This window comes from Nicotiana tabacum, chromosome 10 (assembly GCF_000715075.1).
Source record: "Nicotiana tabacum cultivar K326 chromosome 10, ASM71507v2, whole genome shotgun sequence".
Lineage (NCBI taxonomy): Eukaryota > Viridiplantae > Streptophyta > Magnoliopsida > Solanales > Solanaceae > Nicotiana > Nicotiana tabacum.
In genome coordinates, this window is record NC_134089.1 from 149,464,929 (window position 1) to 149,492,059 (window position 27,131).

General features: G+C 35.5%; 2 protein-coding genes and 1 long non-coding RNA gene across 3 annotated transcripts; 1 reads left to right on the plus strand and 2 right to left on the minus strand.

The window, feature by feature from the left end:
- The first annotated feature begins 2,535 nt into the window (after positions 1–2,535).
- On the plus strand, positions 2,536–4,387 carry LOC107789049 (uncharacterized). Its single transcript, XR_012696022.1, has 4 exons — positions 2,536–2,593; positions 3,150–3,192; positions 3,843–3,958; positions 4,317–4,387. It is a non-coding gene; the product is annotated as an uncharacterized LOC107789049 (long non-coding RNA).
- A 2,716-nt stretch (positions 4,388–7,103) lies between these two features.
- Positions 7,104–12,723, minus strand: LOC107789051 (uncharacterized). Its single transcript, XM_016610818.2, has 3 exons — positions 12,229–12,723; positions 9,387–10,759; positions 7,104–7,699 (listed from the first exon to the last, which is right to left on the minus strand). Exons 1-3 carry the CDS (start codon positions 12,553–12,555, stop codon positions 7,513–7,515), a joined length of 1,887 nt encoding a protein of 628 aa, XP_016466304.2. The 5' UTR covers positions 12,556–12,723; the 3' UTR covers positions 7,104–7,512.
- A 1,175-nt stretch (positions 12,724–13,898) lies between these two features.
- On the minus strand, positions 13,899–18,497 carry LOC107789052 (putative lipid-A-disaccharide synthase, mitochondrial). The gene is made up of 9 exons (XM_016610821.2): positions 18,359–18,497; positions 18,007–18,254; positions 17,730–17,829; positions 17,509–17,614; positions 17,211–17,431; positions 16,641–16,719; positions 16,013–16,251; positions 14,576–14,802; positions 13,899–14,427 (listed from the first exon to the last, which is right to left on the minus strand). Exons 2-9 carry the CDS (start codon positions 18,240–18,242, stop codon positions 14,235–14,237), a joined length of 1,401 nt encoding a protein of 466 aa, XP_016466307.1. The 5' UTR covers positions 18,243–18,254; positions 18,359–18,497; the 3' UTR covers positions 13,899–14,234.
- Between the last annotated feature and the right edge of the window lie 8,634 nt (positions 18,498–27,131).

Genomic DNA, 27,131 nt, shown 5'->3' on the forward strand with positions numbered 1-27,131 from the left:
CTCGAACCAGAATTTCTGTTGTCTTATCTCGATTTCAATGTTAAGTCTTACATTCTTGTTTAATTTATTTGTCATTTTGGGATTAAATCGATTCACTTGTCTATAAACCATATATAAATTCAACTGTATCGTTTTACGGGTAAACAGAAATGTTCCTTTTACTAAGGCATTTTATCCCTCATCGAAAAATAAAAAGGAAATCCTTGTGCTTTTATAGAAAAGCACATCCTATCTCTTAAAAGAGTCGAGAAGAAGTGATGTCTCGTGTTGTCGTCTTTGAGCATCGCTTGCTCGGCATTGATTAATATAGTAAAATTCGCGGTTTAATTTCCTTTTCCTAAAGCAAAATTTATTATTAAAATTTTCGATTTAAATTTATTATTTTCAACACTAATTTCTAATATGAAAACACTATCCCCTCTTTTTCTGTATATTGCATAGGTTTTCAAAGCAAAAAAGTAAATGTTCAGGGTGATTTGCAGTCGTTTGTTTAGTTCACTAAAGTTTTGTAATTTTCATTGCCTGTATTACAGAATAGTTGTTTCATACTTCCATTCTATCTTGGGAAGATATCCAATAACCTTGGGCAACAATGAGGGGATTAAATTCATTAAGAAAAATACAATTATCTGTTGGCTTAGAACAATTTAATTCTCCTACTTCTATTTTTGTTTTACTTTTTTTTACAGAATTTATTATCGAACACAATTTATTAACATTAAGTGTTATATGGGGGTAGTGGTAAAAAATTAAACTAGTGTTTAGAAAGTTAAATAGTATGAGCAAGAAACCATCATAATAAGGTATAACCCGTTATTACTATTACTTTCATTTTCAATTTTTCAAAGTTACTAATCTATAGATACTAGTAATATTTTACTATAAACAACATCTAGTTGGCTTTTAAAAGTTACACCTACTTGATTATGTAAATATATATCCTTTACTTTTTTGTATACAAAACTTAAAATTCTTACTTAAAAGAAAGGAGTATCAAACATTTGAAATTATTTAAAATAAAAAGAGTCATATCATTTAAAGTGGAAGTTATTGGATAGTAATTAACTACTGACTAAATCTAGACTTTCTCCTCCAATTACAAGAATCTGCATGACTAAAAAAAATAATTCAAAACCTCCAATTACATCACCTACTCCACCCCTATAAATACAGCTAACTTTGTCCATTTTCTGCTACTTCATTTTCTTTCAAAGGTAAACACTAAACAACTCTTTTCCTTTCACTTGGAGAAAATTCAGACCCTCATTTGGTTTCTTCTTTCTCATTTGGAAGGTTTTCAAAAGCAAAAGTTTTGTTTTAATAAGAACTTTAAATGGAGAATCTACCAGTATCATTGTTTATGGAAACTGCATTAACATCAACGCCAACGTTGCCCCCTCGCAACAACATTTCTTCTTCTTCACAGAAAAATGAGGGTCTTGATTTGGCTTCTGCCACCCCAAAACAGTTGGTGTTATTACTACATGATGTTAATCTTCGCGAAGAGGTTATCAATCAACTAACTAAGGTGACACGTTTTAAACCTTTTTATCTAAGTGTTTATATATATATGCATTTTGAGTACGTGTTAGTTTTTGTTTATCTATTTGTTTGTGTGTTTTTGTCCTCTACTTTGTGGCTGTTCGGTGTGTGCATGAGATATATAAAGGTAAAAGAAGTTCATCTGTGTTGTCTTTCATGCCTTCTTTTGCTCTTTTGAATGATCGCTAGAATCCACATTGAATTCTCTCAGAATAATATGATTGAGTGTTCTATTTCGATTAGAGATGTCAAAACAGGCTAGCGGGTTATAGAATTCAACGGACAAATAGCCCTTAAAGTGATGATTTTGAATTTTTATCCCCGTTTGCACAACTTCAAATTTAATATGCGTCTCGCTTGCCCCATAACCATCACTTTTAACTTCTGACCTTAAAGTTCTTTCATACTCCCAAAGAACGTCAATTATTTCTGAAGTCCGCCTGACTATAAGCTTAGCCAAATACCCTCTTAGTCCGCAATTGGGAGAGCTTGCAAAATGCTAGCCCAACTCAACCCTAAGTAGGTCGCGAGTTAGTTCGTGAGTTACCACTTTATATATATATATATATATATATATATATAAGTTTTGGGTAATTAAACTTTTCTTATTATTTCAGAAGCGAGACACATGCACAGAGCTACCTTTGCTGTTGTGGAACACCTTCAATGCAGTCTTCATACTTTTACAGGTATATAATATAATATACCTCTTCTTATTTTCACTCATCTACCTAACTTCAGTTGGATAATGAATCTAAATTTTAAGTTGAATCCATCATTTTCGTAATACACAAATAGATTATTGTGCATATTAATTTTATTTTTCTTTTGAGTTATAATTTTCCTCCAACCATCAAATATCAAATGAATTTTCTTTAATTGATTTGCTGAAAATTTTAGAAGAATACGTTTTAATCTGTAATTATAAGTTGTCAATAACTAATTTATCTGTTAATTTCAGGAAGTGATAGCAGTGTACCCAAAGTTGTCAACCTCAATGATATCTATTAAGGAGTCAACTCGAGTGTGTAATGCCCTTGCTTTGTTTCAGGTCAGAAATGCACTACTAAATTATGTATTTGACATGCAACCTCTTTTATGCACTTATGAAAAAACCTGTTTGATTTGGTGATCAATGTGCTTTATGCTGCAATTGTCGTTGGCTTCGAGGAAAATCAGAGATGTGATGTCTTTATTTTTCTTGGCTTCTAGCCCTCAAGTGAAACGCAGCAGAGATACCCTTAAATTCTTTTAAATAAGTTCAGCCGAGTAGTTGTTACCATGTGATCAGGAGGTCACGGGTTCGAGTCGTGAAAACAATCTCTTGCGGAAATGCAGGGTAAGGCGGCATACAATAGACCCCTGTGGTCCCTCTCTTCCTCGCAGAAGCTTAGTGCAACGGACTGCCCTTTTAAGTTCAGCTGAGTAATATCAGATTAGACAGTAATATCTTTTCCATGGCACAAGATTATCGTAATGTTCAGTCGATAGGAAGAGGAGGTCATGAAATGAAATTGATGATATCATGACATAACGTATTTTTGACACCAGTTTTTACCACTTCATGATATGCATCCACCTTACTCTTTTATGGTTATATTCTACAGTGTATGGGAAATCACCAAGAAACAAGAAGGGAGCTCATAAAAGGTAATAATGTCAGTTCTTGAAATGATACAAATTTAAACCTATGCTGAACTACTTGTAAAAAGTGAATCAAATTGCTGCAAGTGTATGAGTATGGGAAGATTCAGGTACATAGGTTTCAAAATGATCTATCGCTTTACAGTTTCAAAATGATCGTATTACATTATCTATTTTACCCTTCCAATAGCCTTCTAGAGTTAAATAAATTTATCCACATCTATTGGCATATCTTCCTTCTCTATTCCTGCCAGCGTCTAAATGCATAGAAGTACAAATTCTCCCAGCTGTAGTCCATTTTCATTCTATACTTGTGTTTCATCTGTATAATTGTTCAAAAGAAAGTTTCTATTTCTATGAACTGTGATTCTAATTTTGTCCCAACACAAATGGAAGATGTTCATTCCATTATCATTTTTGTGGTGAAACGTGCAGATCATGCTTGCGAAGCTTTTGCAAATCATATGTCCTTTTAGTGCTCTAGTTGCCTTCAACTCTAATTTTTGCGCATTTTTTCAATAAATCGTATCGCTCTGCATCCCCCTCCCCATCTTCTCTTTTGATGGGAATGCTGGAGTAATTGCAGACTGAATTACAATTGGTTTTCCTATTGTTGAGAAACACAGTTTAACTCTTCTAGTAACTATTCTTTGCAGCTAAAATACCATTTTATTTTTACCCATTTCTCAAGACCAATGGAAAAAATGGAAATGACAAGCCTTTGGAGTTTATCAGGCTCACCAGCTTGGGTGTTATCGGTTCCCTAACAAAGGTATTCTTCCATTTGAACAAATACATGCGTGCTCTCTCCATTGTTGTCGCTCGTTCATTTCATGCATTTGTTTTTTTTCAACTTTCTTCAAGACTGGATGTTCGGTAGTTAACACTACTTTACTGTTTACATATGCCTTAACTAGACATAGTATAAGTATTAGTTACGGCTAATGGCTACCTGATAATCAGTTCTTGAATCAAGTATCTTTTTTTCTTTTTTTTCTTCTTGAGGTATCCATCTGCATTTCTTGAATCATTTATTCACAACGCTATATATGGCATTTCATATTGGTAATTAGACCACTGATCATACATTTATAGCATTATTTGATTCCGAATTTTGCTTGCTAATGCAGTTTGATGATCCATACGGTGGAGAGGTCCTTTATTTTTTCCTGGAAACAGAACTGGTTCCTTTGTGCCTGCATTGCATGGATCTAGGTGATGAATTGTCGCGTAAGGTTAGCCTGCAACATATTGATTCTGTTCCGTATTTGTTTTTTGTGTTGAATTATTAGGTTACAACTAGGATAATATAGTGCAGACAGGATAGTGTTATCAAAGGCGCGCTTAAGCCGTGAAGCGAGGCTCAAAACATGTTGAAAGCTTCGTCTCACTTAGCAGGCGCTTCAGTATTTTCACCAAGGCTCTAAGACATACTTTTCCTTGTCAATAAGCGAAATCTCGAAGAGGCGACATTAAACCATTGATAGTTTACTTTGTCGTAAAATTTCTTCAATTTCTTTCTTTCCATATATTTGGTATTCATGCTTATAGATATTAGTCTTGGACTACACATACAAATTCGTGGTTTTTCTTCATTTGCGCCTTTCTTCATTAAAGCCCATATATTTGCACTTTGCGCTTAAAGCCCTAACAGACCTTAGAGCTTTTTTGCGCTTTTGGCTTTTGATAACACTGGATAGGATTGTATCTATTGAATATCTTTTCTTTTTTTGTATAAGCTTGATTGCTGTTGCATCGGGAAAGGGAGAAAAGGGTGCTTCAGAAATGTTTGCGAACTCCTGATTTTCCATTCTGCTTTATAAATTGTGTTTCTGATTGACTTTACTGGTTTGTGGTGATATACTGATTCTTGGCATCAAAATATGAAAAGAATGTTCTATGTCTGCACAGGTCGCAACACTCATAGTTATGAAAATCTTGATGCAAGAGGAAGGACTAAGCTATTGCTGTGCTTTAGCTGAACGGTTTTACTCAATAGTACAGGTCTTGCATCGAGTGGTAGAGAAACTTTCTCAAAAACCTTGTATACTGCTGCTAAGATATGTGATACAGTCTTATCTGTGTCTTTCACAAGTATCAAGGTTCGTCGGGTAGACATCTTTGTCCTCAGGTTTCATAATTTGCGATTTTTCTGTTATATTTGTCTTTGAATTTGTTGTTTGTTCCACTTTCATAATGCAGACCATCTGATGCATTCAGAAGCCAAATTCCTTGTCAGCTATTCGACAACACCTTTATGGACATGCTTCGTGTAAGTTCATCTTCTCTCCTCCTTTTTACACACTAATAAACATGATGCATCTTCTAAAGAATTTCTAGTATTAGAATATCGGAACTTGCTATCGCCTATACACCCGGACCCCACTTGTGGGATTACACTGGGTTTGTTGTTGTTGGTATTCGCCTATGTAGGTCTTTCTCAATTATTATTACAACTTCAAGTGTATACAGTCAAACCTTTCTATAACATCCCTGTTTGCTCCGATATGCTGCTATAGTGAAATGCTGTTATAGAGGACATGTATTATAACATAACATAAAAATCAGTTCCGAAACAAACTTGGCTTTTATAGTGAATGATTGTGCTATTATAGAGAGGTCTGACTGTACTTGTTTATTTTGCATATGACTTTGCAGGATGACCCCGAAACTTCAACGATGTTGCAGCAGCTATATCTCCATATAATGCGCTGATCAAGACAGTAATAAGATTGTAAACATGGATACGACTCTATCCTCTATACTAGTAGGAAAAGAGGACATGAAACACCAAATAGCCACCTCAGTTGGCTCATTTTGGAATTTTATATTGTGCTTCAACTGTATTATTCGTAGGGATGCTGATGCCAAATGAGGGGTAAAATATTTTTAATTTTTCAACAGTAAAAGCTCGAAAACTTGTTGCAAAGTTATGTCGGTATAAGTTATGCTGGAATAGTTATGCTGGGATTGTTGTTTATTCATTGTTTGGTATGTTGTATTAAGAATGACAATTGCATAATTTCTAAGAAGAAGGTATAAGTTATACCGGTGCTAATTACCCCACCTTCTATAAAGTATAAGTTATCCCAGTGTTAAAATTAACACCGGGATAACTTATACTTGGCTTGCTAACCAAACAGAGTATTAAGGTGGTATTAAATTTTTATATCACCCTTATACCTTCTTATACCTCATACCAAACGACCCCTTATAGTTTTGTCTTTGCTGGTGGACTACATTGTATACCAGTTTTTCCTTAATCTGCCCTTAGTGCTAATTAAGTGAATCGCTTAAGGAAGAGATGAAGGTAGCTCGGAAAATATTCTTATGATTACTATATACTGCAATTAAAATGTCTTTCCTATGCAAAACTTTGAAAGACGGATATATGAGATGAAAGTATCAACCAAGAGATTAAATCTAAAGACCCCTTTCAGCCATTTTCATTTGGCACTTTTGCAGACTTATGTAAAGTGCCAAAAAAAGATTTTGGATCTCAAGCAGGTTATACACATTTCTCTTCTCCCTCGAGCTTGAATCTGTAAAAAAATTCAAGGAAATAATCCCTTGTGACCACTTATAATTTGAATAAAAGAAAATGATCTTTTCATCTCTTGTGTGTTATTTTCAAATCTCTATGTATTAAAAAGAAGAACTCCGGTAAAAAAGACATAAAACAAAAAATAAATTTGTAAAGGACTACAAAACCAATTCTCCGTAGATTAAATGGAAGAAAAAAAAAACTATGCTTAACGAACATAATAGCATCACGGTAAGTCTGATAATTTCATCCACATTGCACTTGGACTGCAGAAAGGAACATTGTGAACATCCAAACCAAGTTTGTCTCATTTGTTTCAAGCTAAGACATTCATGTGGTTTCCAATAGTATGCCAATGATAAAATCATTGTAAGAACACAATCTAATCTTTTTGAAAATGAGAACACAATCTGATCTTTACAGAAGAGTCCAAGAAAATTTTTGTAAACCAGAACACAGTCTAGTCTTTATATATCTTCCTATGCGTATGTCATAAAGGGGTTCATTGACAATACATCTCAAACTAACATAGCAAATCAGAAAGCTACTCTAGGGATGTGGAAGAGTTCATTTGTTTACCTCTAAAAAGAAACATAACTCTTCTTCTCTCTTCAGATACAACAAAATATCCCGAAATTTATGTGTTACTCCTTCGCACCCATTCAAGAAATTCAAGACAGAAAATTACAAAAGCAATCATATTCTCTTACAATAAAATACATGAACAGGATCGACCTGATTACAAAAATCTTGAAGGCTAACCAAGTGAACAAACCCAGGTATCAATCCCTGGGAAGAGAATTGTTGGATTTCGAGGGAATGGATAGATTGGTCTCGAGCATAAAAGAAAGATCATGCATCTGCGACATTATACCTTCTATATCCATATTATTCTTTGATGGATTTGATTCACCACGAATGTCTGCATTCTCTGAAGCATCACCAACCTTACTTGGGGTATCAACGGCACTAAAATATGTCAAATGAAATGTAAGAAATTGTTGATCGAACTCATAATTAGGAAGTTAACAGTTCAATGACAAAAAAACAAAAATACAATCATGATTTAACATGGCAACCTCTCCAAGTATTGCCTCCTATGTATTTCTCAGTTTCTTATTCTTCACTTAAGGTCGTAATGGGACCTCTTCCACTAGAAATGTTAAGTCTAGTTATCTTTATATAACATAAGCTTCAACGATATCACTAGTGATCATTGTCAGCCATTATATATAGCTAAATGGCTCAATAGATACAGAAGCGAATTCAGAAAGTATCATTTTTTTTTCTTTTTTTCTTTTTTTTGTTGCTTCTTTTGGGGTGAGCAGGGTTGAGTTGCTTTGCTCTCATGAAATCTCTAGAATAAAAAAGAAAATCAATGTAAGGTTTAGCATCAATTAATCAACAGAGCTACTTGTTATTTACTCAAGGAAGATAGTTGGATAAATAGGTAATAAAGATCTATCGAGATTCGAGTCAATCACCCTGGAAATAATATCTCTTGATTTTTTTTTCTTTCCAAAACTAGGCTGGATTTGAATCATCGTTTTTGTTATTGTTGTGAGTTTACCTCTCTGGGACAAGGAAAGTAGGAAACATGTAACTCTCATCCTGGGAAGACGGAAATAATTTCCTCTCTCAGCTCCAAAAGAGCCCATGTAATCCTCCTCTTCTAGAAACTTCTACCTTTCAACCTCCAAGTCATTACAAATGTAAAACCCTTTAATGAACACGTTCGTATCTTTTTTCCATTTCTCTGAATTTCTTGTTTTCAGGTGAGGGAGGCACAGGGTAGGTGAAAGGGGAAGAGGAGTCTAGTGAGAACGGACCTTGCACCTCCAGGATGAAAGACAGTTACCAATCAATAGTCAGTTCCTATTTTCTTCTGTCTCAAATTTGCACAAAGCTGAATTTTATACTTCCTCAAAATTTGCACAAAGTTGAACCAACAAAACTTCAAAACTGTCGTAAGCTTATTGTACCCTTACCTTCTCCAAGGAACTTTCGGCGGATACTGCAGTATTTTTCCTATATTCTTTTCTTCCATTGCTCCTTCCTCATACTTTTTTATTCTTTTTCCCATTTCACAAATATTTTATATTCTGTGATGCTTATTTTGATTTAATTCATTTATTTTACTTTCAAAAGCCATGGTTGAAGCCGGCGTTCTTCCAGATTCTCCTTTCTTTTCTATTGCTTTTTATTTGTCTCGTATTCTGTGATTTTCACTATGTTAAGATCTAATCCCCCCATTTCTACCTTAACTCTACGTTTGGCTCCAGGAAGGGGAGAGGGAGGGTGAAAGAGAGAAATTAACTGGTTTATTTCCCCAAGGTAAGATTTTGATAATTTACTTCCAATCATTTGGTATAGAAGGAAATAAATCCAAATTAGTTACTCCTTTCAGTCCAAATCGGAAGATCTTATGTGGAGGGGTATTCTGACCCTTCTAAATTTACTTCACCTGCCTTACTCTTAAACAAGGGAAATAACCTTAATCCTCAGATTTCCTGCCGATCCTCCAGCCCCTGCACTTTTCGCCCCAACCATAGTATAAGAGCAATATTTGACGCCTATGTTCCTCGGAATCTCCACTAATCAAAAGAAGTCTTCCTAAATCAGCCATATTACAAAAATAATAAAAATATGCACACACCTGAATATGGTAGGAACTTCCAAAATATTGTCATTCACTTCCGCAGAAACACCTTCTTTACCAGGTGCACCTGAAAAAGGATCTGACTGCGAAAAACTGCCAAAATCCATATCTTCAAGGTTTGAACTGAAATTTGTTAGTTCTGCATTATTGTTATTGTTGTCATTGTCGCTTTGCACCAGAACATTCTCAAATGGATCTTTGGTGGGTACAGAGGAGGTAAAAGTATTCCATTCATCAAAGGAATCATCATCCCCATTTGCAGTATCATGTTTAGGTGCAGGTGCATTCTCAAATGGATCTTTGATGGGTGCGGAGGAGGTAAAAGTATTCCACTCATCAAATGAATCATCATCTCCATTTGCTGCATCATGTTTAGGTGCAGGAGCATTCTCGAAAGGATCTTTGATGGGTGCGGAAGAGGTAAAAGTATTCCACTCATCAAAAGAATCATGATCTCCATTTGCTGCATCATGTTTAGGTGCAGGTGCATTCTGAGTCTGCCATGTGTCATCTTGAAACCAATCAATGCTAGTAGAGGGGTCGTTTGAACTATCTTGTAATTCAGTATCCTTAGGTCTCACAATTGGAAGAACTTCCCCAGCATTTTGCGATGCTCCCGAATTTGCATTATCCCATAGGTCAACTGCCGGCCAATCATTAGCTGCAGGAGAAACTGCTGCAACATCCATCAGTTTTCCATCTATTGGGCCTTTTGGGGTTCCAAAAACCGTATCTAACTGAGCTGAAAGATCAACATCTGAGCCAACAAAAGTATCAGTTGATTTGGAACCCTCCTGCTGGTTTCCAGAACTAACTGTGGAACTCATAGAGGTGCCAAATGTGGTAAACACATGCTGACCTGCAGAACCTATAGGAGTGCTAGATTTGTTAGACACATTCTCCTCTCCTGAATCAGCACTCTGAAAATCTGCTTTCCATCCAGAAAAGTCATTCGTAGTTTCGACAGTAGAAGAGGTCACAGCTCGTTCAGAGGATCTGTCATCAGTAGTTTGGACTGTAGCAGAGGTCACAGCCAGTTCAGAGGATCTGAGATTCTCAAACAAACTAAGATCCTCATGACTTCCATCAGTTCTATTTACTGCAGTCCCAATATTATCGCTTATGTCTGCCTGTTCTCTGTGAGCACTGGATATGTTTGTAAAAGAAAGGAAGTTGTCCAGGTCAACTCCAGTCGAACTGTAAGAGCTTTTGCTTTGCTCTAGCTTCTTATTTGTAATAGTGTTGTCTGTCTCCAGCTCAGTTGGCCATCTAATTTTCAGGTCAAGCAAATCAGACAAAAGAATTTCATCATGGGGTGAACTCGGCCCCTTGTTTACCTGATTCTTTTCAGTAGCTGCTCCAACCTTCTCCTGGAAACCAAAATGAGACAAGTTCTTAACTACTCCTAATTCAACAAGTTTACAGTAAAACCAAAGTCTATTGAAAATGCTAAAGGGCTTAAGAGAAATAAATGAAAGAAGAAACAGTGTGCAACAGAGGTGGATCCAGGATTATAGTTAGTGGATTCGAGCTTCCACTCACCCACTAATTTTTTGTGAAAATGAGTTGTGATGCAGCATATGTATTCTTAAAAAAGATTCAAATATATAATGTGTATATAAATTTATAGCTCAAGCCGAATCTGCATCTGCTAAGCAAAGCTACAGAAATATATATCGAGCCATAGGACTGAAGCATAATAACCAAAAACAACACAAAAAAGCCCAATCTTGCATAATCGTCCAATAACAGGAAGCAAGAGACATATTGAGATAGAGCAATGAGCGAATTTTGTGTGTTTTGAGATAGAGGAAGAGAAACCTGACACAATGTATCAAGGAGGATGAGGATTTTAAGTTAGTAGATTCAGAATATCACTACACTAAACTTTTGTGCACACACTAATTCTTGGTCAAGGATTAGAATCTATAATATATTTGTTTTTAAGAAAATCTCAACTATATAGCTCAAGTCAAATCCTCCCCTAACTGAAAGCAACTAACGTACCCATACAAAGCAATAAAGCAAATTGTATGTGTTCAATAGAAAGGAAGAGGGGCCCCAAATACTGATCCACAAGAATCTTAAGTCAGTGGATTTGAAGTACCAATGGAATCACTACTTCTTGGTTCGCATGTAAATATATACTCCCTCCGTTCACTTTTACTTGGCACGTTTTGACTTTTCACGCTCCTTAAGAAAGAATACGCTCCTTAAGAAAGAATAAATGAAGTGCATAATTTACCATGATACCCATATTAATTGATGCACATTTTATTGGATTTGAGAAAATAATTTGAAATGAGTAATAAATATTGTGGGTATAATAGGAAAAAAAATATTGTCTTCTCTTGATAAGCGTAAAGTGACAAGTAAAAATGAAAATCTATTTTTAGTATACATGCCAAGTAAAAGTGTACGGAGGGAGTATATATATAACTTTAGAAAGTTTCCAAGTATAGATATGTAGCTTAAGTTGAATCCACAAAATATAATAAAAAAGATCTAATCTTGCACTATCATTCCTCCATAACAGGAAGCAACCAACACACTCATATAAATCAGTGAGCAAATCGTGGACATTTTGAGACAAAGGAAGAGAGACCCAATACACCACTCATCAAGGGTTCCAAGTACCAAAGCAATCACTAATTCTTTATGACTACAGCTTGGAACTTAGTATAGTCATTATTTCTAAACAATGATTCAAAAATATTCTCAAGCCAAGGAAAAAACAATCTTGCATTATCATTCCTTCATAACAGGAAGCAACCAACACACTAACATATTGCAATAAACAACATGCGTTCCAGAAAAAAGTACAACAGACACAGCATACCGATCCATCAAGGCGAAGGGCTTGGAGAAACCATTGATAACCAACAGTGGACTTAAAAGAAATAGGGTCAGGAGCCACGTCAGCGTTTTTGTGCAATTTCTGACCGCAATATATGCAAATCAAGGACTGAAGCCCTCTGAGAAGCTTGCCTTGGCAGTGTTTACAGCGGAGATAGGGTGGAGAAGGGTCGAAGGCGGCGACGGAGGCGGAAAGAGAAGGCATGGCCGGAAGTGAAGGGTCATCTGGGTTGTAGTCGGGTAGACCCGCTTCGGTTCGGGTCGAGATCTTAGCCTGCTGGATCAGATCATTTGGGAGCTCCAACGCCATTGTCGAGCAAAGTAAACAGAGTGGTGTATGTTTAGTTAGGGATTTTGTTGTTTTCTTCAGTTCAATCACTTGAATCAACTGTCTGTTCCCACATCATGTACTTTAGTAGTACGTCTTTTCTTTTAGTATTTATTTTGGTCCTTCGCCCATTATTTATTTAGTTTACCTGACTTAGTTTTTCTTTTATTCTTTCCCTTTTCATTTGGACATCTGCTTTCCTTTTTTTCCCCCTTAATTCCTGTCACAATACAGGGAAAATACGTTTTCATGGTTATTCATAATATTGTTTGAAATTAAGAAAGTATATTTTTTAAAAAAACTTATGTCTAAAAGTAAATTTCTTGTGTGTAAAAAAAGCGATAAGGTTACAAAATTAAAAATAATTTTGTAAAGACGCACAAAACCATTTGACACCCCTATAGGTTTTATCCTAACATGAGATTTGTAGTTAATTTTCCTCTAATACTTTTTATTTGTCGGATTAAAGTAATAGGTCCCCACAAATTTGGAACGTGAGAAATTTCCTCGATAGTTCTCGATGGAACAAATAGACTTTTACTTAGACATGGAAATACAATTTCCTTGTCCAAATTCCAGATATGGTCGATCGGACCTCACATTTCCAAAGGACCTCTATTCTTAATTTATAATTCGAAAAACAAGGAAATAATCAAATATATAATTATGGCGAATAATGATGAAAAATTAGTACATTGTCATTTGGTACTCTAAGATATAAGGGCAGTGGCGGACCCAGGATTTTGTGCAAGCAGATTTAATCTTAGAAGTACATAAATTTAGTTGTAAAATAGTAGTTGTCAAGTGGGTTCAAATAAAATATTTATACAAAATTTACGCAACTTTAATCGTAATTTAGACATATACACAGTATTATTTTTTTATGAAACGGGTTCAATTAAACCTGCTTGTCACCACGTGTGTCTGCCACTGTCTAAGGGTGGTTTTTGGGACCAAAAGAGATGAGCAAGTTCATGGTATACAACAACAACAACAACAGACCCAGTGTAATTCCCACAAGGAGTCTGGAAGGATAGTATGTACGCAGATCTTACTCCAAACTCCAAACTTCAAGAAGACAGAGAGGTTGTTTCCGAAAGACACTCGGCTTAGGAAAAGATAAAAGGAAGGGCAGCAGCAAGTTCATGGTATAAATATAGTTTTATTTTTTTATAAAGCACTAGAGTTTACATCACCTAAAAATTAGTAAAGCACTGAGGTAAAGAACATGCCAACTTATCAAATATACTTGAATAGTTCAACCACTAGAACCCCATTTGGTTCAAATCCTAGATTGATAGCTTATGATCTCCTTTTCATGAATCTTCTAGAAATATTTCTCATCTCCTTTTCATGAATCCAATGCAACACAGCTGTTACAATCCTTAATCTGAGAGAGGAAGAGAAAGAAGGACGATTTCCACGAGAGGGGAAAATTTTTCATTAACTATTTTACACAGCTTGCAGATATAACTTGAGCTTCTTATAGGTTGAAGCTCTATGCAAGTGAAACTAAATATGGAAATCAACTAACAAAATGAATAGAAATTATCCAACTGCTATACAGTTGCTGACTTCCAAACAAATTTTCTTCAAAACTCTCTAGCTGCATCTTATCTCAACTTTGCTCACAGCGACTGCTTGAATTTTCACGAATCACATTATTCCAGCTTATTCCGAGAATACAATATTGCATATGCTGCAACCATACTTGGTGTACAATCAGAAAGTGGACCGCTCGTCTCCCCCTGGGTTGAGCAACTAATGTTCATCTTTGGAGGTCTTAGCAGCTCAATAACCTCTTCAGCAGCATTAATTTGTTTTTCTCGAAGGTTGTCATCAAGTATTAAATCCCTGTGATTTTAAGATTCCCAAGTCATATTTAAGCCGTTTTTAATGATTACTGCACGTACTCTTACGCAAACAGAGGCAGACAAATGCTGCTCTCTGTTGTGAAAACAACACAACTACAAGGGACAAGGATCATTTAGTCGAAGCTTACTTGAGTAATGATGCCAATTTTGAAGGAGTGCAATCTTGAAATAGAGCTTCAGGGATTATAGCTGAATCCAAAAGAATATTAGGAAGAGAGATGTATGGTATAATAGCTTTGTATCGTATAACTAATTCTGTCAGGAGATGGGCTCGATACGCAACAACACATGGCAGTCTTGCAAGCTGCACTTCCATCGCAACTGTACCAGAAGTACATAGTGCTACACTGCTTGCCTGCAGAAGCACAGTTCATGTTACCACATCCACCTTGAAACATGAGGCAACTTAATATATTCATGAATCATGAACCAGAAAAGTAAAGAACTGAGAATTATCTCCATATTGATTGTCATTCATTGGTATGTTACTTCTTTACGCAAAAGATGATTTAACAGCAGAAAAATTGTGGGCCATAGGCTATGTATATCCCCCTCAATAATTAAAAAAAAATACATTAAAGTTTCACTTTGTGATAAAAAATTGGATAAAAAGGAAAAACTAATTATAGTGACAAAGTGCAAAGCACACAATTCACATAAAATGCAAATACTAATAACTATATTTAGGAAGCGTCTTTTGGATAAAACAAAGATTTTCTGAAACAGACCTTGGAGTTACTGCTGGCACTTAAAAGCATACCTATAGCTTGCCTAGTATCAAATCCACATAAAAAGTCTTTGAATAACTGAAAAAAAATGAACAATTTGAAAGAAACTCGTAACAAGCATAAAGTACCATTTACTTGTTCTTGATTAATAAATAACTTCAGCAAATCTGCAGGAGCTTAAAGGATATACCATCTATTATCAAGAACAAAACTAGAACTAGAAAACATGGTAGCCAATTGGCAACCTCTAGTAGCAACGACTAGGTTTTCATCCTTGGAAATGAGATCCACAAGATCCAAACCAAGTGTCTGGCTCTTTCCTACTCACGATGTATCATACTCCCAACACTATGAGGAACAATTAAATACAAACAAAAGATAAAAAAGGGAAGCCCGGTGCACAAAACATCTCGCATTCACGCAGTGTCCGGAAAGGCCGCACCCTAAGGGGTGTGATGTAGTCAGCTTACCCTAATGCAAGCATTAGTGGCTGCTTCCACGGCTTGAACCCGTGACCTATAGAACACACGGAGACAATTTTATCATCGCTCCAAGGCTCCCCTTCATAGATGCTAATTATCCATTGCAAGGCACATTCATCGAGCTCTGTACCTTAAAAATACCGTCAAGGGACTTGCTCCATTTCCAGTTACACCCTTTTTCCAATTCATTGAGTCACTTCGACCACAGTATGTCCCAAAATAGTTAATTCTTCCAGAATAATGAACATTGAAACCTTTTCCTATTCCCCCAAAGTTCACAGCCGGAATAGGAAGCATAATTCTAGTCCGAGCTACATCACTTCAAAATGTAAAGATACAAGAGTCAAGGCCTTACACTAAATGAATTGTATTTCATCTGGTGTGATCCTCCAGGAACCAATACAACAGATGATGGCCACTTACAAACAGCTTTATCAATGTAGCCTTCCACATGTTGATTAGGTGCCACATGAACTGCTGTTACCAAGTCCGGAAATGAACCTTTCAAATGTTCCAAAGTGCTTGAGAATATGGGGAACATTCGAGTAACCTCCTGTAATCTACTTCCAGGAAGCAAGGAAATGACTGGGGATCCTTCAAATTAAGCTAACAACACAATTAGAAAGTTGGCAAGGAGAAACAAAATTGATAGAATAGCAAGTCAACCGATAAAAAGGTAATAATATCCTCTCTCTTTTTTCAGTAAGCCACTGAGAAGGAGACACAGATTTTGACATATTGGAAGTAAATACAGAGAACACGATCTTGCCTCGTTAGATAACCGACAAATTACAGCAAAAGCATAGAAATAATATTTTCTTTTTGAAATGGTATAGAAAATATACATTGTTCATACAAATTGAAAATTTTCACAGCATAGTACTTTCATCACGGGTATGAAACTTGGCTATACTATGCACAAATATAATCTAGTATGATACATCATATACTTTCTCACAATATATTAGTACAAGTTAACATACCTGATGATATTCCATGATCAGTTAGAAATGCTTCAGCATTTCCTTTAATTCTGTATCTTCTTTCTATGGCATCCTTCACCTAAAATTGAATATTAGACAACATTACGCCATTACACTATATAAAATTATAATTTCACTGTTGCATTGGTAGAATAACTTTATTCCCCACTTGTTCATATTTCTTAGCATTTCTCTTCTCTTTGTTCCCCTGGTGGGATTCATCAGTGTATACAAAATGATTAATTAGGTGGGTTGTTAATTGACAAGACAAAAAAATTGCAATTTCAAAAGTTAAAAACAATACTTTAACGTGACGACAGCATTATCAAGGAATCACTCGATCCCACCAGGAAATTGCACAGAAATTCTTAGTGAATAGTTTCTTGACAGGAAAGAAATTTTATCACACTAATGAAATCAACACTTAGTAAATTGTTTCTTGGAAAGAAAGAATATCTGCATGCTCAAAAGGTAAAAATCCAGACACTGGTATATGAAGGCACTATTTGAATGACGAAGTTTTTCATGTACCAAATGTAGAATAAAACACAAATCAAAATACTGATTTACCTGGAAGTCCGAAATATCTTCAAGGGTGGGATGACCAACAAAGGTTGCTGCTAGGCCGTTTGATCTACAGACTTCTGCCTCAAACGGAAGAATGCATAACACATGATCCACAAACTGAAGAAGTCCTTTTAGTCTTGCTTCACCACCTTTCCAAGCCCAAAATGACGGTGATACATAATGGAACTGCAAAGGGCTAAACATTCCCTGCTGAACACATGTAGCTGCAAAAAGTTTTTCCCAGTGCACAAGGAAAACGCGAGAAATCTCTTTCGAACTCACAAAAGCTACAGAGCATTACCCCTCAAATGCTTTAAGAAACGGAAGGAGAATCCTTTAGAGTCTACAGTGAGTACGACATGAGGCCTAAAAGAAAGAGCTGCTTCTATAGTTTGTTTCAGCCTAACCTGTCATTTCAAAATTCAAATAAGGTCCGAATTTCATGCATAGATAATTATTATTTTTACTTGGAAAAACTATAACTTGATTTTTAGCATGCAGAAAATTCATAACATTTCATACTCTAAATTGATTAAGATATGGCAGCAACTCCCAAATGCCCATTACTGCAATATCCTCTATTGGGAACAGAGTATTCAACCCTTGCTTACACATCATCTTCCTGATAAACATACAAACCACAGAAAGAATAATGATAATTAAAGGAGTTGACAACTTGACTTAATTATAGCTGCTGCAACTTTTGACTAGTGAAAAGCATATTAATAATTTCAAGTTTCAATTATAACTTTAAAATATTACTAATAATTAGAAAAAGGGGGGGGGGGGGACAGATTACCCTCCAACGCCAGCAAAACGGACAGGCAAAGGAGAAAGCTTTTTTAGAGAACTCATGACACGGGAACCAATTGTATCACCAGAAACCTCGCCGGCAACAATGAAGACCCTGAGTTCTGCATCTTTTGAAGCCAAATCAACTGCACTTTGACTTGAAACTGAGAATGTTCTTCTCATTTGCCGCACCAAGTTTAGGTTTGTTTCAGTATTAGCATTCCAAATTCTTCTAATAAACATATCTTGGTCTCCCTAAAACGGAAATACGAATACGCAAAAAAGAAAAGTTAGTGAAACCCTTATTTTGGAAAGTATTAAATAGTAAATGAAATGGGAATTTCAGCAAAGCACTGAACTTGTAGTATCTTTTTTTTTTTGTCTGGAAAATGGCAGACTCAACCAGCGCTCGCTCTCTTCTTCCCCTTTTTTCTTTTTTCCCACTCTTTCCTTTTCTAATTTGATGATTCGGGTCGGTAAAATGAAGCGGACCAAATAGGAGTCCCGAACCTAAATATGGTTTTTCTACACTCAAATTACCTTAACAGGTGTTTTAAAAAAAATATATATTTCTATATATAGCGTGCAAAAATAAGACGCTATACATTAACGGTAACGTCTGTCATTAAGGTATAACGTCTTTTATTCATACGCTATACATATAACGCCCAAAAAAAACGCTATACCCTGAATATGGACTCACCAATAAGTGAACTGACAAACACAATAATTTAAATGTGTATAGCGTATATTTAAAGAACGTTATACGGCAAAAAATTTCCATATCCCGGGCTAGCCATTTCCTATATAAAGTGGTTAGGATTTTAGGAAAATTCGTTCACATAAAATTCTAACTCCTGTTCAATTTTTTCTTGTTGTTAAATTCTGAAGCATTTCTTTTGTAATGTCTGAAGAGCGTAGATAAGAGTTTCATTATAATGGGGGGGTGTGAGGTTGTGATGGAGAATAGCTCTGTGAGGTATAGTTTATCTCCACAGGGTCAATGTTAAATTACCACTTACAATAGTGTACGATAAATTGATATCGTTGTTATGCAAAAAAAATGGGTGTGAGGAAACGTTCAGTGATACATAAAGTAACCGGAAGATATTTGTATTTCGTCACTCCGCAAGGGGCTGCTTTTTACTCGGAGTTAAACATCTACGATGATGAAACTTTGAGGGATTTTCTGAGGACTCCGGATGAATACCGGGAATATCTTGTAATAAATATGTTGGATATGTACGTCAAGATCGAAGACGTTCCAAACAATGAGGTTGCCGGACAGGTTCCGGATAACCCCCAGTCATCGGGTGGCTATTCTGGAGGAGTTTTTGCCGGACAGGTTCCGGATGAAAGAGTTTTCCTTGATTTAAACTTATCCTCGTCTGCTTTACATAATTCACAAGATGAGTGGTAAGCTTCAATTTTCCTTTGTGTTACGATGCACATTTTTATTGTATTGAATTTGTATTAACGCTCATATATTTAACAGGAGGTACAGTCCGGATATGAATTTTACAAATTTTGAACCCAACATAGTTTTGGTGTATCGGATCATGGTGGTCCATACGAGAGCCATCGCCGAAATGAAAATGTCCATCATGGAATTTCATCACATTACGACTTGTAAGTGAAGTGATACGGCTATATGGAAAGTATTTATTAAATTCAGCATCTTATTATTTTGTTGATTGTACAGTGAAAACGAGCAAGTTGAACCAAATATACTCACTCAATTGCCCGAAGACGACATATTAAATTGGGATCTGGCAGATGCACAGAGTGAGGAAGAGAACAGTGATTACGACAACAATGCTGATGAATCTGGAGACGAGACATCTTTTCTTCGTGAGGATGGTGATGAGGAGGATGAAGGGCACTATTTAAATTGGGGTATAGCGTATGAAAAGAAAACGCTATATATAACGTACAATAACAAGACGCTATATGTGGCAGTCAAATCGTCAGACCATATAGCGTATGAATAAAAGACGTTATACCTTAATGACAGACATTACCGTTAATGTATAGCGTCTTGTTTTTGCACGCTATATATAGAAATGTATTTTTTTTTAAAACATATGTTAAGGTAATTTGAGTCCAAAAAAATAATATTTAGGTTCCGGACTCGACCAAATAGGGGTATTATCACTTTTAGCCCGCATTAGAAATTATTTATATTTGGTAACCGTAAAAATATATAAAATTTATATAATTTTTGTATATAACATATAAAATGTATATATATACAAAAATATATAAATTTTATATATTTTTCGGCTATTATTTTTACAGTGGCTATACAGTGTCATTCCTCCCGGCCAAATATGCTTGGGCGATTGACAGAAATGGCCCCACGGTTGCGCGATTGACAGAAATGGCCCCAGGGATTGGTCTTAGCAGAATGTCTCCGATATTCCTGACCCATACACAATAATCGCTCTTCAATATTTTCCTAAATGACTGGTAGAGTTTATGCTATATTTACTCTATTTATTTGTTAAGTTGTTCAACATAGTCTACCAGATTAACATGATTTTACTCTTCATAGAATTTTTTCTATCGGATCAGTGGAGTTTATACTATATTTACTCTAACTATTTATTAAGTTGTTCATCAAAGTCTACTCGATTAATATTTTATCTTTGTTATTTTAATAAAGTGTTCTTTGAATTTACAACTTCGATTTCGATCAAAACACCCCAAATTTGCTCCAAATGTTCTTAAATTTGAAACGAAGCTTCCAAATACCAACACACAAATCATAATCACCAATTCATTCATATAACACCAAATCAAAAAGGCCTATTTTGTCTTTTCCAATATTTTTTAAGGTCCAATAGTATAGTTTAGAAATTTTATAGTAAATCACTTAATCAATGTTTGAGCTAAAAAATTTAGCATAAATTATCAGCATTCAAACGTTTTTAACAATAATGGATTATTACTCCTCACTTTATACTACCAAACAAGAACTTTAAGCTTTGGAATATTGAAGAACTATGGTGTTTAAGTAAAAAAAAATTGGGATATTTTGCTAAGACCGTAAGAAAAGGGAACATTCCGACAAGATCAATCCCCGTGAAGTGATTAATGGCTAGTTTTAGTAAATCTACGATTAATGACTATTTAGAAATTAGCCAGTGTGTCATGTGTTTCAGTTTTTCAACTCAAATTTTCAGGATACAAATTCTGAAGTTAAGATTTTTAATTCAAATTTTTAGGATAAAATAAATACTGGCTAAATCCTAAATGGTTGTTGGGATATATAATATTAACCATGGGTTTGGTTTAGATATAGTATTTATTATGAAACAATTGTTTATTTAGTTTTAATAAAATTTTAAATAGATCATATATTAGTGTGTGTCCTTTGCTTATATAGTAGATGAATTAGTGCATAGAGTTTAGCTTATACACGGAAGATTAAATCATCGGTTCTTATAAGTATAAAGTTTGAGTTCACAATCTAATGATGAAATTGGACAAACCATCAGGAATGATTGTAGCACAAGATTAAATATAATTTATCTTGATTATGGGAATGGTTTACTTCCAACTTTTTGTGCTAGTATATTTTGTATGTATTGAACGGACCAAGTAGAGATAAGTATTTTATATTGACTTAATAAAATAAACTCTCTAGCCATTAAATGTAATTATACTCTTAATCTTGATATAATTATTATTAGTTGTGTACATTATTATTATTTTGATTTATTAAAAGGCGAGATTCTTTCGTGGGTCAGTATGTCTGGTAAATTGGATAATAATAATAATAATAATAATAATAATGTACATTGGCGAAATAATAGTTAGTTTATGGAATCCATATCTTGGTTTAGAGATTGATGATACACCTTTATGAAAGCTTATAAATTTTTATGTGTAAACCCGGTCGGTGGATTTTGTATCCGACATACGAAATAAGTTAAGCGAAAGTCTAAAGGAAATAATCAATAAATTAAATCATCAGTAATTTAATTTAATTGATTAGTATCTTAACATGGGGAGTTAAATAAGATTTAATGGATGAATTTCGAAATTGATTGAGGAGTGCAATTACGAATTTTTAGTGGAATAATTCGTAATTAATTATGGTGGATATTAATTTCGAAAATTACAAATTAATTCCATAAATGGAAGCCTTGTTAATTAAATTTTGTGGTCCCTACTATGCCTAAATAATAGGAAATAAAGGAATATTTTTTATGGTGGAAAAGAAAACCCAACAGGTTTTGGAAAAGGGTTTAACCCTTAAAACTTGTGCTATAAATACATAAGGTTTTCCACCTAGAGGAATGAGCACATGGTAGCCGAATTTTAGCCTCTTTTCCTTAGAGAATTTTACCCACACGAAATTGTTATTTTCGGGTATTATTTGGGTAACACAGTAGAAAACTGTGGAACGTTCAGAGATCGTGATCGTGCAGGTGGTGGAGAATTCATTGAGTTGTTGTGAAATTGAAAGCTCGCGTGATAAATGAGCTTTGTTCACGCTTCAAGAGGTAACCCATGAAATTCTGTTTATGCTAGTTGTCTAGATTACATGTGATTTTGATACTGGGATTGCTTCCGCTGCTTATTATAACCCATCAATAGCAGCCTAAAAATTACTATCTTCCCTCCCCCCACACACTAATGGAAGGCTTAGCTATTGCTGCTTCCGTTACCATTTACCCTCTTTGTAATTGTGATTGCAATTTTAAGCCCTTCTTTTTTTTTGGTGGGAAAGATAAGTGACATATATTAAAACATGCGTACAGGGTTTTGATGCTCATGCATCATAATACAAGTGCTAGTGTTAGCTATACTATTAGGTATACTATCCGTACAGGCATAACTATGTGAGGTATCGCTTCTAGTAATGTTACATTGACGATCCTCCAAAGTAGTATGGACTGCATTTTTACTACTAAAGCTCTCAAAATAAATAGTAGCAGTTTCCTTAGGTACATTGTTAGTAACAAAACATCTATTGTCGTCTTCATCATCCAGCTGTTGTACTGCTGTAGGTGGAACCATGCACTGGGATGTGAATCCTCGCTGGTCTTCTAACACTTGTTTTGTAACACAAAAAGGTGGTTCAGCAAAAATGCACAATACAGTAGCAGGTGGCATCCTACTTCCTAGTTTTGCAAGATTATCTACTACACAATTCTGCTCCATGTACGTATGGGTGACTACTGGATCATAGAGTGTCCCTAGGAGGTACCTGCAATCCAAAATTAAGTAGAATACCTCGAATTTTGGTTATCCAAAAGTGTAATTACCTCTTTTGCATCTATTTCCACTTGAAGTGGTAGCAGTCTCAGTTGTGTTGCTAGACTTAAACCTTTGATGAGTGCTTGTAATTCAGCAGATAGACAGTTCATATAGGGAATTGGGCCAGTGAATCCCACCATCCACTCGCCCTTGTGATTTCTAATAACCCCCCCCCCCCCCAATTCCATCTTTGTCAGTCTCAAAAGAAGTTGCCCCATCCGTATTTAGTTTGTAAGAATTTATTGCTAAAGGAATCCATCTTAGATGTACTGGAACTCTATTAGAAAGCATATATGTTGAGCCTACCAAGTAGGCATGTTTTATTACAAGATTTAAGACATTAAAGGGATTAGGCTTTTGATCTTTATGCTCAAAAATGTATTTATTACGAGTAGTCCAAAGGTTCCAAAGACTTGTAGCCAAAAAAGTTCTTGAGTTAACTTTATGTGGAAAAGTAATTCCTTTGTAGTTAATGAGCTTCTTCAACCAATGGATAGGGGCAGAATTTGGTGGTATATTTTTTATTATTTTTTGTAAACGAATGACATACCAGTAATGATCTGCACAAGAGCAATGGAGTAGAATATGACTTATCGATTCTTGGCTAGCTTGGCATTTTGAGCAGATGGAACTTATTGGAATACCTATGTAATTTAGATATTGTAGAGTCGATAGTCTATTACGGAGAACCAACCATAAGAAGCTTCTAATCTTTGGTTGCACAGGAAGTTTCCATATCCATTTGAAGTCATTGCAAGCGGCAATTGAATAATTGCTATTGTTAGTAAGTTCTTTGTACATTGTTTGCACAGTGAAATTTCCATTAGTCATTAGGCCCCATAGGAGTTGATCATGTTGTTGAGCATTGACGGAGATATATTGCTTGTTTATTATTGTTTCTATCTCATTAGGAATTTCAAAACTCAAATTTGCCCAGTTCCAAGTATTATTATTGAGAATAGTAGAGATAGTGTGAGTATCATGTAATTTAGGTAATGAGCCTATAAGCATGGACCTTAGAGTTGTACCCATCCTAAGCCATGGGTCAGACCATAGATTAATGTGTGTCTCTGCTCCTAACCTCCAGTAGATATCCCGTTGACAGTGATGCCAACCCTTGATTATATTACACCATATTGAAGAAGTAGCATATCCATGTTTTTGATGAACATATTTATTGAGAAGGGTCATTACCCAAAGAGTTTCTGGATTATCAAAAATTCTCCAGGCTAAGCTTGCAAGCAAGGTGATCGAGGCCAACCATGCACTACTATTGAGTAGCGAGAGAGGTCAAAGCAGCTTTTACCCGATGAGGTCGGGATCTGTTACACCCCAGGTTTTCGTGCGTGAAAGTATGCCATAAGTAAAGTGATGAATGTCTGAAAATGAGATATTATACTTAGCATTTTCGTACGTTAAAGCGCCGTCGTACGTTATAATTTCATTTTCAGTTAACCGACGTAGACACGTGGATGAGATCATCTTGACGTTAACGTACTTACGCTATTTATAACAAGCGATAAATAAGTATTATGAAGGATAAAAGGGTACATGGATTAAAGAAAACGAGTTTCGTTGAAAGTGGACAATTTGAAATAAAATACGGGTCGTGCGATAATACCCGATAATTATAAACTAGTACCATGCAATGTACCATATGACCATGGTAGTGTAATATATAAAGTATATATGAAGTATTTTGAAAATAAATAGAAATTTAAGTAATTTGGGGTAATTTTTTAAATTATGTAGGTAATTGATTAATTAGCGGGTAATAGGACATTACCTAGTTAACTAATAAGTGGATAAAAATTTAATAATTTATGCCCAAGTGATGTTGCATCTTAGTCGCCCTATGTATTAGGTGTCAACCTTGGCATCCAAAACAAGACATAAGTCTTGTTACAATTCATTTGGGGTCAAAAGAGATGAGATCAAATAAAAGACTCCTTTCTTGATTTAGAAATTCAAGAACAGAAACAATCTTCATCACTTCATTAAAGTGAGGAGCTTGAATATTGTTCAATTGATTCAAGAAACGTGAAAAATTTAGAAGCTTCATTCATTCAATTTCATTCAAATCCAGAACCAATCTCGCTCCTCAAATTCAAAAGTATAGAAACTTATATCCGATTTTTTTTGGATTCTAAATTCAATCCACGAAGGTTTCCAACGGGATAATTATACGAAGTTGTTTCAACTCCAGGTATGTTAAGGTTATTCCTTCTTTCTTATTGGCATGATCCATATACGAACGAAACGTACAAATGCACAAATTCCATAAATGACTCTATTCATAGAAGTATTAGAGATATCTATGTTCTTGAATTTCCATGTGTCATAATATTTTATCATCTGTTTATGGGTCTCAGAAAAAAATGAAAGTTGAAAAGAGTTTACTTCATGATATTACTCAGAGGCAAAATGGTCTTATGACATTCCAAATAATTTTATTGGCGTACTTTTCATGCATTGCATTCATGTGCATTGACCCATGACCAGATGGCGTTATATACGCGTATATATGTAAATATATGTATATGGGATATGGGAAAAGGTTATGGCGTTATATACGTACCACCACCTGATCAGCTGGTACATGATGATGATGTTGCCCACAGTGGCTGAAATATGACTCAAATGGCATTATATACGCGTATATATGTATGTATATGGAATATGGGAAAGTTTATGGCATTATATACGTACCACCACCTGATCAGCTGGTATACGTTGATGATTTTGCCCTCAATGGCCGATATGATATGATGGGATGCCCTTAGAAGCTGATAATGTTATGAGACATGTACCTATGCATGACATGACATTCATACGCATATGCATGACGCTAAAAGTATTTCATGATTTACAGAGTTATTCAGACTTATAGGTTGAGTCAAGTACTCTATATTTCTTCCATGTCTGTTATGTACTTATTTATGTGCCTTACATACTCAGTACATTTTTCGTACTGATGTCCCTTTTGCATGGGGACGCTGCATTTCATGCCCGCAGGTCCCGATAGATAGGTCGATAACCCTCCAAGTAGGCTATCAGCTCAGCGGAAGATGTTGGTGCGCTCTATTTGCTTCAAAGTTACTTGTTTGGCTGATATGATTTAGACGTGTATTGTTTGGTATAAGGTGATATCATTCGGGCTTAAGAACGTAGGGGCCACGTATCAAAGGTTAGTCACCAAAATGTTCAAAGAACAACTCGGTAAGACAATAGAGGTTTACATCGATGACATGCTAGTGAAGTCGGCAAAGAAAGAAGATCACATTGGTCATCTGAAGGAAGCCTTCGAAATACTAAGGCAGTACAGAATGAAACTGAATCCTGAAAATTGTGTCTTCGGCATTACTTCTAGAAAGTTCCTCGGTTTCATAGTATCACCAAAGGGAATCCAGGTCAACCCGGATCAAATCAAGGCCATCGACGCAATATCGGAAATACTGACTAGCAAAAAGCAGGTGCAAAAATTGACAGGACGAATAGCCACCCTATCAAGGTTCATTTCACGATCCTCGGATATATGCCATAAATTCTACAATGTACTAAGGAAAGACCACGGGTTGCAATGGAACGATGAATGCATCGACGCCCTGAGAAAGCTGAAAACGTAGCTATCCTCGCCACAACTACTCGTCAAAGCGAACCCAGATGAATGCATACTCGTGTATCTAGCAGTTTCCGAAGTTTCGGTAAGCGCAGTCTTGGTCTGTGAAAATAAAGGTACACAATCTCCGATTTACTATATCAGTAAAACTTTAATCGATGCCGAGATGAGGTACCCTCACCTTGAAAAACTAGCTCTGGCATTGGTCATAGATTCACAGAAGCTTAGACCGTACTTCCAATGTC